We start from the raw sequence: 12,103 nt of genomic DNA, 5'->3' as shown, positions 1-12,103 counted from the left end.
ACGGTCTCTGCCCTGAACAGTTTAGAATCTAATGTTAATTTCTGTTGTTTGTTTGCAGTGTTGTGAAAAAATCTGAATAAAACTGTGTGAATGAAAATCAATATTTTTTTAAAATAAATAATCTTTTTAAAAAGTAATTATAAGTTTTCCTTTAAAATCAAATCTGAAATCTGAATGAAAATGAAATCTGAATTTAATACAAATATGTTAAGGCCTACATTTATTGTAAGCTCTTAAAAAAATTAAATAAACAATAAATATCTGAATCCATGAGCCTCTATCAAAAACCTTGAGTTAAAGGCTGCTTTTCCATATAAAGATAGATCCTCCTCCACCCGCCATTCTAACTTTGGATGTCAAGCTTTATAAATATGGCAAAGTAGGTCATATACTGTATTAAGGGCTTGATCCTGTGGGGGACTCGGTGATTGTGCTACTGGGCGTAAGACTGGCAAAGTTGTCACAGGCTTTGGGACCCGGCCCCTGACTTTAGCAGACACCATCATGTATCTCATCAGGATCATCCACTGAGCCCACCTCAGTGGTCTCGTACGTGTGTTGTAATGCTTCTCTCTACCTGAGAGCTGATTGAATGTGCTCAAATTATGAATTTTATGATTCTTCCCATCATTCTTCATTTTCTGACATACTTAAAATGTTAAATTAATAAGAACCTGAAAATATTAAGCTATATAGTTGCTTAAATATATGCTTATAGTTATAGTGTACCCTCCTAGGTAGCAAAAAGATGTAAAAAATGTAGTGTAAAGGCTCTATTTAGTTGTAAATCAACATGTTTTAATGGTTATATAAGCCAATGAGAATGCACCTTTCTTTAGAAAATAACTGAACTACACATGGAAAAGTTTGATTAAAATTGATAATTTAAATTGAGATTTTCCACTCGGTGATTTAAATCAATCCAGCCTGGAATAAATGTAAAGTGCTAAAATGGAGTTTGTATTATCCCCACTTGGCATGACCATGCAGCTAGGATATGGTTCACATCTTGCTTTCCTAAAGCCCAGTCGGTGTTGATGTGTTTGCCTCTTATTTGTAAAGTTCAGTTGTAGGGATTGGATGGGAAGTGATTTACTTGTTCATCAGGGTGATTTATTCAATGTTTCATAGAAATGTAAGACTGGAAAGGACCTTGAGAAGTAAAGTCCAGCCCCCTGTACTGTGGCAGGACCAAATAAATCTAGACCATCCCTCACAGGTGATTGTCCATCCTATTCTTAACCTGCTAGTTCCTTAAGTACTCTAGGAGGAATTTCATCAGGACCTGCTGACTTGAGTACATCTAACTTAGGTATATATTCTTTAACCTGTAATTTCCCTAGGTTGTTAACATTGCATTGAGTGACTGATCACCATTAACCTTTTCAGTGAAGTCTGAAGCAAAATAGGAATTCAACACCTCAGCCTTTTTGATGTCATTAATTATTAGCTCTCCTTCCCCATTAAGATGAGGACCTACAGTTTCCCTTCGTCTCTCTCTCACTCTTTATGTATTTAAATAATTTCTTATTGCTTTCTATGTCCCTTGCTATGTGCAACTCATTTTGTGCCTTAGCCTTTCTGATTTTTTGTCTCTATGTGCTTGTCCTATTCTTTTGTATGCCTCCTTAGCAATTTGTCCATGTTTCCATTTTGTGTAGGATTCTTTTTTGATTTTCAGCCCATTAAAGAGCTCCTGATGGAGCCATATTCTTTCCTATCTTTCCTTTGCATTGGAATAGTTGCAATTGTGCCTTTTAATATTGTCTCCTTGAGAAACTGCAAACTCTCCTAAACTCCTTTATCCCTTAGATTTTCTTCCAATGGGACCTTGTCTACCAGTTCTCTGAGTTTGTTAAAGATTGTTTTTTTGACGTCCTTATTCTGCTTCTCTCACTTCTTCCTTTCCTTAGAATCATGACATCTGTCATATCATGATCACTTTCACCCAAATGACCTTCCACCTTCAGATTTGCCGCGAGTTCTTCCCTGTTGGTCAGAATCAAGTCTAAAATGGCTGTTCCTCTGCTTACTACTTCTACTTTCTGAAACAAAAAGTTCTTCCCGAAGGCAGGAAAGAATTTTGCTTCTTTCTTGGTGTCATTTGGCTATGGGTGAAGAATGTGATAATTCCAGTGGAAACCAATTATAAATTGATTGACTGGCCTGGCATTAAAATACTTACTAGAGCACACTTTGTTCTTCCAAAGTGAGCTTCTGTATGTATGTGTAAATTGGGAAGTTCGCTGTCATGGGGCTTGCTTTAGTGAACATTGGGATATTACAATTAAAACAGATTTTTCCCAAGCTGATTCTTAAATAGGATTCTGGTGTGTACCTGTGTGTTGTGCAGTGGATGTTGTATTGTCGTTTGTGTACCTTTTAAAAGATAATTGGTATATCATGTTCTAGAGTCAAACCTGTTTTTACTTGCTCAGAAGAGAGAGCTTTTAACTAAAGGTTCAACAGAATTCTACAGGAAACCTTGTGGCGGGAGGATGGGAATATTTGCTAGTTGTTTACAGCAGTTAGCTCCCTATAGCAGGCAAGTTCCACAGTGCTGAACGTGCTGTCGGTAGGCACACATTTGTGGTGGTTTGTTTTAAGTGGATTTGATTTTCCCCAGGTGATCCCAGTATGAAGAGCGGCAATGGAATTCCTGCTCGCTGTGTGTACCTGGAGGAAATGGCTGCAGAACTGGATGAACAAGACTGGCTTGACATGGAAAACATTGAACAGGTATCACCACTTCTCTGTCAACTTGACTCTTTTTCAGGTTGGTGTCTGGCAGTGCTGAGCTGAAGAAGGTGCAGTAATTAATAAGTAGAGTATCTCCTCCAAAAGTCCAGTCCCAAATGGGTATTTAATGACTCCTATTTGAAGATCAGGTCTGCATAAAACATTAATGATCTGGGAGGAGAGCTTAACTCGTGCACATGTTACTGAGAAACCAGCGTGCTCAGCTGTTTTTTTGTTGTTTTTAGATGAGGCTAACAATAGATCTTTTGGTAGTCTGCTTTGGGAAGCAGCAGCCGTGGAGAGCCAAACTGGCTGCATTCTGGGTAGTGGGAAGGCACTGTGGGTTAGTGTATAGGTGGTTATTCCTCGCCAAATCGAGAAGGTGTCGTTCATTTCTGTTCACGGCTTTTGATAGCTGAAATTGAGATTTACTGGTGGGGATGGTTTAGTTCTTACAGTGCACAAAAAATCTGGCTCTCAGCTACTAAGAGTAACTTGAACTCTGCTCCTTCCCTGCGCAGCATATTAGGGTTTACCCTCAAGTGCAGACTTGTTCACTAATGGTCAAATGTGCTGCTGCCAGTGACAACTGGGCTGGAAGTGACTTCAGGCTTAGTGGCTGGGGGCTTTGGAGTGCTTATAGGGTGCTAATACTAGCTCCTCCTAGTGGCTGCAGAGATCTGCTGCCAATGTGGGAGACTGAATGGGAAGATACAGATTAGGAGTGTGGTGATGGAATGGATAAAATCCCAAGGCCTCTCCCACTCCTCCAGTTTAATTTGCTGTGTCCAGCTTCTGGAAGGTAAGAACGCCTTTGCTTATAACAAAGAACAGTGGGAGTTGGTGCTCCAGTACTCAGCTCTGCCACCACCCACCTCATCAAAACATTGTGAAGAGATCTGCTCCTCTAACAGGACTGTCATGCTAATGCTTGTCAGGTTTGTTTTCAAAGGCCAGGGTTACAGACGCCTATTAGTAAAACTGCTGTACGTTTTGCAGGTGAATGGAGAAGCTGTTGGCCTAGCAGACTGGGAAAAATCTGAGAACCCCTGGTCTAGCACTGAACGCTCTACGTTTCTCAGTGGGGAAGGAAAGCCTAATGGGCAAAAAGGAGCTGTGTTAGGATGACTTGGTGTGGGGTGTGTTTTGTGGGGGGGGAGGGTTGTGACTTTAGACACTTGGGATTGTGTGTTTATTTTCAGTGTATTTTTATTTTGTGTCTAGGCACTCTTCACCCGCTTGTTGCTCCAGGAACCAGGAAATCACCTGATTTACATGACCTGTGTCAGCACACAGAATCTTTCAGCAGACAGAGACGCAGGAGAGAAACAGATTCTTCGCTACTTATATGCCTGTTTCCAGAGAGCAAAGGAAGAGGTAGGTAGGCAGCCTTAAGAAGGGGAAGTAGCAGCATATGCGATCTGATTACTGACCTGAAATGAGCAAGTTGGCAGACTATCCACATATACCAGCACACTTCCGGGCACATCATTCCTTCTGTCTCAATTCCTCTTTCCATGCAGATAACCAAAGTGCCAGAGAACCTGTTGCCATTTGCAGTTCGCTGCAGGGATCTGACTGTGTCGAACACTCGCACTGTTCTTCTCACCTCAGAGATCTATGTCAACCAGAATGTCTATGAGCAGCTGGTGGACCTGCTGCTGGAGGCACTGAGAGGAGCACGTAGGTTTATAACTACGTCTCTTTCTCCTGGTGGGTTAGTAGTTATCCTCAGATGACCAAATATTGTTGCTTTTTCTTTCCACTTTATAACAAGAACATCAAACCCAACTCCTCTGCTACTTAAGGTCCAAGCTTGACATTCAGAATCAAGTGAGCCATGTAAGCAGTAGATAGTCTTAAAGAAATGCCTAAAGTAATAGGACAAGTTTGGTGGTCTTAGGACAACTCGAGGTCTTGTGTAAAACCAGTGAAAGTAAAACCAGTTGACGCTAACAAGACAAACTAACCCCACTAATAGAAAACTGTGATGAGTGCAATGCTGACTGAACCGTATTTTACCCTTTGAGGGTCTGGACATTTTGTTAACTCTTTGTCTTGTATATTCTCATAAACATATAATGGGTAAAATCCTGGTGCCCTTGAAATCAAAGGGAGTTTAGCTATTGACTTGAATGGGGCCAGGATTTCACCCCTGTATATAACAGATCTGATATAATGTACAAATTCAAATCCAAACTTATAAGTTACCCAAGGAGGGGCAAGGAATAAGAATAAGTTATTTAGACATCTTGGATCAGGAGCATCTGACCATGTCAGGAACCTTAACTAATAGGTCAATTCCTAGAGTTTAAAATAACCTTTGAACAGGAGTGAATAGATCCAGAAATGGGATGGAGCCTGTGAACAGCTCAGTTCTTTTCAACACAAAGTGTAGGGGAAATTGCCGTCTGCTTTCTTGGTTTTCTGTGTCACTAGAGAAGTTAACACTTCGGGCTAAAGGGCAGTCCATGGATATCAGTCACCCAAGGGCCCATCCTGGGGTCCACTGAATGTTTATGGGATTGGTGTTGGGAGGAGAACTGGTCTATGAGAGTCAGAGTCTCTCTCTCTCTCCCTCTCCAACAAAGTATTCTGCAGAATAAAATACTGAGACCCCCACCCCCCGTTTTTGTAAGGGATTTAAAATTGGAGGGGAAGTTCAAGTACGTTTAGTTAGTCCTTATCCCATCTGAAAATGCAACTATGTCCACTTGGCAGGAGGAAAATGTGTCTAGTGATAAGAATGTTTCTAATGTCCTTGTCAAGCACAATTGGTTCTGCTTAAAATGTGTTGGAAATTTTTCTCTTTATTTAATTTATCCCTAAGTAGTGAATATCTCAGGAGTCTCTAGATATGGACTTGGTAAAGCATGAGCTAACCCATGCAGACCCCCCAGAACTTGCTGTATGCGTGACCTGCTGTCCTGCTTTGGCTGGTATTTGACAATATGGTGTTACCTAATTGGCTGATGGTGAAGGATTATAACGAGATGAGCCTGAAGTGTTAATGGGCTGAAGTCACTAAAAAATACTTTGAATATTTCTGTTAAATGTTTTTCTACACCCGCCCTTTACTTCTTTTTATTAGACTTTGAAGATGTGACTGAGTTTCTTGAGGAGGTCATAGAAGCCTTGACGATGGATGAGGAAGTACGGACATTTGGGGAGGTCATGGTTCCTGTGTTTGATATTCTGTTGGGTAGAATCAAAGACCTGGATCTTTGTCAGATCCTGCTGTACACATATCTGGATATGCTCCTCTATTTCACCAGACAGAAAGATATAGCACAGGTAAGTGTGTGTTAGTGCTGGTGAGAAGTGCCAGCTGTCCACTGGAAAAGTGCTACATAGGTGGCAGCAGAGCAAATTCCCTCTACACTGTCCCACTAGTATGCCTCTGCCATTACCCAGGAAGACTACCTCTGCATAAGAAAGTAATTCACTTTCTGTGGCCCTTTGACACTTAGCCTTGCTGGTGAGCTTGCCAACAAGGAGAGAAACTGAGTAAGTCTACAGGCTGGTGGTCTGATGTAGATGTACCTTCCTGTGCAGTGGCTAATGGCTTTTGCTTTGGCTTTGTTACTAAATGACAGGTTGGATATGTGCAGGGCCCACATTCTGCTCTGGTGAATGTGCACTCTCAGTAAAGTGTGTTGCTGTGACCCATGTATTCCAGCTGTAGTAAAGGGATTGTGTATTGGCTGCATGCAGCATCCTACGTGATTCACAAATTATGTATTTATCTTCATCCTCTATGAGAGATGAAATAATGAGAAAGAGAATGAAATAATTTGTTCCCACATTCCTTCTCTAACAAGTTACTCCTACTGCTCTCTGACCACTCCCAAATCAACAGGTTCCCTTCATACTTTTATGAACAATAGCATGCACATCTTCTGTCTCTTTAGGTTTTTGTAGACTACATTCAACCAAAGGACCCCACCAATGGGCAGATGTATCAGAAGACCCTGCTAGGAGTCATCTTGAGCATCTCCTGCTTGCTAAAGACCCCAGGCGTAGTGGAGAACCATGGATACTTTCTGAATCCATCCCGATCCAGTCCACAAGAGATCAAAGTGCAGGAGTCCAACATTCATCAGGTTGAGCTGAAGTGCATCAGTGCCACTTTCTAATACTGAACCACAGTGTGTGTTCCTAAGGAAAGGAAGCCTTGTAATGGGGTTACAGCAAACAACTTGGGCTCAGAAGATCTGGGTTCTGTTCCAGGCTCTGCCACAGGGTGGCTGTATGACCTTGACAAGTCACTCCACCTCTGTGTGCTGTGATGCTGTTTTCCCCACCTGTACAGTGAGGATAGCACAGACCTCACAGGGTGGTGGGAGAATAACTCCATGGATGTGGGTAAAATGCTTTGGATTGCTCAGATGGAAGGTGCTGCAGAAGTGCAAAATCTTAAAGAACTTTTTAGACATTAATGAATGAAGCATCACAAACCTGGAAGATAGCTGTAATCCCTGTTCTTCAGGTGAGAAGACTCAAGCACAAAGGTTCCCCATAGAGAGCCTGGCAGATCCAGGAGCAGAACCCAGATCACCTGGCTCCCAGTCATGTGCCCTACCACAAGACCCTCTTTCCACCCAGTGACCTATAAAGAAGTTCAGTTTTACTTTCCATTGAAACAATTCATTATATCTCTTAAAGTGTCCTCCTTGCTTTTTGCTGTTCATCACATGTTGTCTCTGACAAGAGAGACTGGTAAGGGGGCGTGGGAGCTACACCTAAACACCTATGGGTATGTCTGCACTCCAGCTGGGAGCATGCTTCCCAGTATGGGGTCGACAGACTCGCACTAACTCCCCTTGAAGTAGCGCACTAAAAACAGTCACGTGAACTCTCAACTCAGGCTAGCCAACTGAGCTCGGACCCAGGGGCAGGCAGGTTTGGACTTGGGCTGCTAGCCCAAGTCACTGCCCAGGCAGCAATGTCCACACTGCTATTTTTAGCATGCTAGCTGGAGCAGAGCTCCCATGCGTCTGTCTAGCCAGGCTGGAAGGCAAGCTCCCAGAGGCAGGGTAGGCAGGCCCTAAGGGACTTTCCAGAAGACTAGGATGACTTGTGTACTCTCAGACCAACTTTGAAAAGTGCAGGTGAAATGAGTCTTTTTCAAAAATGCCTTCAATGATGGATTGGGTTTTTTATTTTATTTTTTGTAACAGTTTATGGCCCAGTTCCATGAGAAAATCTACCAGATGCTGAAGAACCTGTTACAGCTGTCTCCAGAGACCAAACACAGGATTCTGTCCTGGCTTGGAAACTGTCTCCATGCCAATGCAGGCCGTACCAAAATCTGGGCTAACCAGATGCCAGAGATCTTCTTCCAGATGTATGCCTCGGATGCCTTCTTTCTGAATCTAGGAGCTGCCCTCCTGAAACTGTGCCAGCCATTCTGTAAACCCAGATCTCCTAGGCTTCTCACCTTCGATCCCACCTACTGTGCCCTGAAAGAGCTGAATGAAGAGGAGAGGAGAAGTAAGAACGTGCATATGAAAGGTAGGTATGCTAGACATGTTATGCTTGCCTTGTGTTGCATTTGCTTCCATCTGGGCTCACAAGCACTTTGTCTCCCCTACAACACTATACCTCATGCCTCTCCAGGAGGAAAAGGAGGCAACAGATTAGATGGGTAGTGGGGAAGGAGTAAAGAAGCTGAAAAAAGTTAAAATATCACCCACACCAAGTCAGGTCTTTCTGACTGTGCTGAAGACCCCTTCCCAGACCCAGCGGGGCAGTGTTAACTCACTGGTGCTTTTAATTTATTTAAGGCTTGGAAAAAGAAACATGTTTGATTCCAGCTGTGACTGAGAAGGAGCCAGAGTTTGCCCACAGCTACAATCTGGTGACTGAGAATTTAGTCCTGACACAATACACCCTCCATTTAGGATTTCACAGGTAACTCCTCTGCTAGCCTTGTAAGCCCAGGAAGCGGTGGTTATAAACAGCATTGGTAACAGGGACGTGCCACACAAACCTTTATTTCTTATGGATGTATCTTAAACCAGGGTGTGTGCAGGCTTGTGGGAGAGATTTTTGCCTAGGCTCAGGTAACATCTGGTGTTCTCAAATAACAGAAGAATGCTAAAATCATAAGGGAAATGTGTGTTTTTAGTACCACTCTGTATTCATTCAATATTTAAAAAAAAAATAAAAAAATCACCAGCCAGAAATACTCTTGAACAGGGAGTATCCTCACAATATCTCAGAGGTCCAGTACTGTTATGCCTGTTTTTCTGACTGTGCTGATGACACCTGAGCTCCAGGCTATTGATAAAAATTCACCCTGGGGTTTATTTCACCTGTGCTCAAATAAAAGCTAACAAGCCCATGAACCAGGCGTTATCTTTGGGCCTACTGAAGAGTTGAACCCCTGGTTTGACTTTGATAATGTCTGATTCATGGGCTTGTTAGCTTTCATTATCATTTTCATTTAGCTGCTGATCTTTCCCCAGAAAAGAAAAGGCCCATGTCTCCTGTCCGTACTGGAGAGTGTCACTGTCTCAGGATACTTGTACTCTGTAGAATATTTGAACTGCTATTGAGTGGGTTTCATTTTAAGCAGGTTAGGAAGATAACTGGCTGCTCTTCTCAGGAAATGGTCTGCTGGACACTAAAATGTACTGTTCCCTTAGCCTTCCACTGTGGATTGTTGCCGGGATACTGTGAGGTCACCAATGATCCAAGCATACTCGCCTTCCGTGTGGTTTATTATCTAAATATAGAAATAGCCAAAAATTATGCAAATGGCTTTGTTGCTGGGAAACTGAAAATGTGTGCAAGGAAACATCACCACATTACCTAGAAAATCTCTGACTTTGGTAATCTGAGGATTTACAACTGCATAGGCCAAGCTAGCCATCTGGTGCAGTTAGCACTGGTGGATCACCAGATTTTGCATTCTGCAGACCAGTTTGTAAGAGAGCTCCTTTTCTGGAACTGCACCCTCCCAATCTCTCACTGTCTGATTCTGATAGTATTCGGCAGACCACCAGACAGTATTATTCATGGGGGATAATTTGAGGACGGTGGATTAAAATATCGCTCACTCAGTTACATCCTTCTTTCTGCTTATTCAGATGGAATGGAGCAGTTTCTACAGCTGGTACTGTGCCCTGCTTTTTGTGCCCTCTCAGCTGCTTCAGCCAGCTGCACAACACCACTCAGTATTACACAGGCAGGGTAAAAGTGGGTGCACATTTATGAGCTACGTGGGAAATCTGTACCAAATCTATTTTCATCTAGTCTCTGGTATTCTCATTTTTGTTTTATGGGCAGGTTGCATGATCAGATGGTAAAGATAAACCAAAGCCTTCACCGGCTGCAAGTAGCCTGGCGAGAGGCTCAACAAAGTTCCAGCCCTGCAACAGACAGTCTGCGGGAGCAGTTTGAACGCCTGATGACTGTCTATCTCTCCACCAAAACATCAGTGACTGAGCCACAGATGCTACAGAACTGCTTGAATTTGCAGGTGTCCATGGCAGTTCTCCTGGTCCAGCTGGCTATAGGAAACCAAGGGACTGAGCCTATAGACCTGACATTCCCTTTGCCCGAGGTGGAGCACAGTGCACTGGCTTACGTACCAGGTGAATGAGATGACTCAGGATCACTGCTTTTCATTAAGACAAACACACCTTTAAAGGGAGAGGGCCAAGCGACTTCTCACCTTAAAATTACTTTAGGATCCTTTTCAGTTTGCATTATGTATACAGTATATGGCCTGACTCTTTTGGAGGTGCTGAGCACCTGCATTTTGCAGGAACTCGACACCTTGCAAAATCAGGGCTGTAGGACCTGTCCAGAAACAATGTGAAGTTCTGCTCCAAAATTTCAAGAGTGAAGAGGACAAAGTGATGAGCATCATAGAAATGACTGAGAGCGTCAACTTGTGATTCTAAACAGATTGTGCAGGCCAAGCCAGGTTTGGGCTGGATGTGTGCTGGCATGGGAATTGTCCATGGAAATTCTGAATTTTCCCGGAAGTGATGTTATGTTGGTGATCCCGTAGATAGCGCTGTTCTTTGTCAGCTCAACCAACACCCCTCTTTGTTGACAAGGGTCACTGTACTGGTGGAAGTCCTGTCTTTCAGAGGAGACAAACTAAGGTCCTGGCCCCTTTTAAAAGTATCAGGCACTTTCTGTAGGAGCTGAAGTGCCCAATCCCAATGTCCTGCCAAATTCCGATTTAGGCAGAATGTAATTACTCATCTAACATTTCCCCTGCAGTTTCAATTGGATATGGATCCTTCAGCTGTGGTTTACTATTATGTACTGCTAAACAGCTACCAAGTTTCACCCCAAAGGTGACTTGCCTCCATGGTGGGGTGAAGTGATCTCTGTGTACCGTAAATTGTATCAGTTTGGGGATCCTTAAAATTGTATTTCTTTTTTTTTGTAAATACAAGTTGTTCCTGTTAGATCTAGGGATACAGTTTTTACGGGCTGTGCTGGCATCCTCACTAATTGCTTCATTTGATCATTGGCATTAAACAACCATGTTAATTTTAATCGCCATTAGAAGCACTGGGGGGAAACGTACAGGGAAGGATAGAAAAGAGTGCCTGAAGGAACTTCCTGAGGAGACACTAATACTTGTGACTTCTGTTCACAGAATTCTTTGCTGATAATTTGGGTGATTTCTTCATTTTCCTGCGGCGTTTTGCTGATGACATCTTGGAGACTTCTGCAGACTCTCTGGAGCATGTCTTTCACTTTGTTACTGTTTTCACGGGTGATGTAGAGAGGTAGATAAGTTTCCAGCCTTTTGTCCCTTTACATTTACTGCAAAGCATCCAGAGAGAGAAACAAACAAGTAAAAATCATAAGGGGTGTCTTGAGGTTTGATGTAAACGTTAATGACTCAGCTGATCTACCGGGGTGATAGCCAAGAATTCTACCCACGAGAGGCATAATAAGCAAAGAACTTTACCCCAAAGCACTTGGGCTTCATGTAAGGCACAAATGGGAGTTTAGCATTTATTTCCTTGTTAAAGCCAAATTAACTGTAATGTTGGGAGCCTTTCTAGTTACAACTGGTTGTTAGTGAACTTTGAGTAACAATGGAATGCCTGACACTTGCATTTATGTTAAATGTTGTTCCCCAGTCTTCCCCATACGTCCCCTGAAGGAGGAAGCTGAAGTGCGTCTCCCAAAATTGTTTTCACAATCAGGTGTTTTATATTTGTGTCAAAAAAAGAAAGGGATTTTCACAGCATTTACAGTTGTAGGGAAGAGTGCTGGGGCATCAGGAGGGGTAGTATGGTTTATCACCGCTGCAGAAGCAAGTGAATGTGTGTACAACAGTGTGTTTACATGTAACAGATGATGTCAGCACATCTCAATCTGTCTG

General features: G+C 42.8%; 1 protein-coding gene across 5 annotated transcripts in view; it reads left to right on the top strand.

Annotated features, from left to right (window-relative positions):
- Positions 1–12,103, top strand: part of UBE4A (ubiquitination factor E4A) — a 31,587-nt gene that overhangs the window by 5,293 nt on the left and 14,191 nt on the right. For all 5 annotated transcript variants that reach the window (XM_044997019.1, XM_044997020.1, XM_044997021.1 and 2 more), the window contains exons 4-12: positions 2,627–2,739; positions 3,964–4,116; positions 4,263–4,422; positions 5,831–6,033; positions 6,651–6,842; positions 7,920–8,253; positions 8,526–8,652; positions 10,033–10,340; positions 11,366–11,498. In XM_044997019.1, coding sequence (XP_044852954.1) covers positions 2,627–2,739; positions 3,964–4,116; positions 4,263–4,422; positions 5,831–6,033; positions 6,651–6,842; positions 7,920–8,253; positions 8,526–8,652; positions 10,033–10,340; positions 11,366–11,498 — 1,723 coding nt within the window. The remainder of the gene's footprint in view (positions 1–2,626; positions 2,740–3,963; positions 4,117–4,262; positions 4,423–5,830; positions 6,034–6,650; positions 6,843–7,919; positions 8,254–8,525; positions 8,653–10,032; positions 10,341–11,365; positions 11,499–12,103) is intronic.

Source organism: Mauremys mutica, chromosome 22 (assembly GCF_020497125.1).
Source record: "Mauremys mutica isolate MM-2020 ecotype Southern chromosome 22, ASM2049712v1, whole genome shotgun sequence".
NCBI classification, from domain to species: domain Eukaryota; kingdom Metazoa; phylum Chordata; order Testudines; family Geoemydidae; genus Mauremys; species Mauremys mutica.
This window is presented reverse-complemented; position numbering and strand designations above follow the sequence as displayed.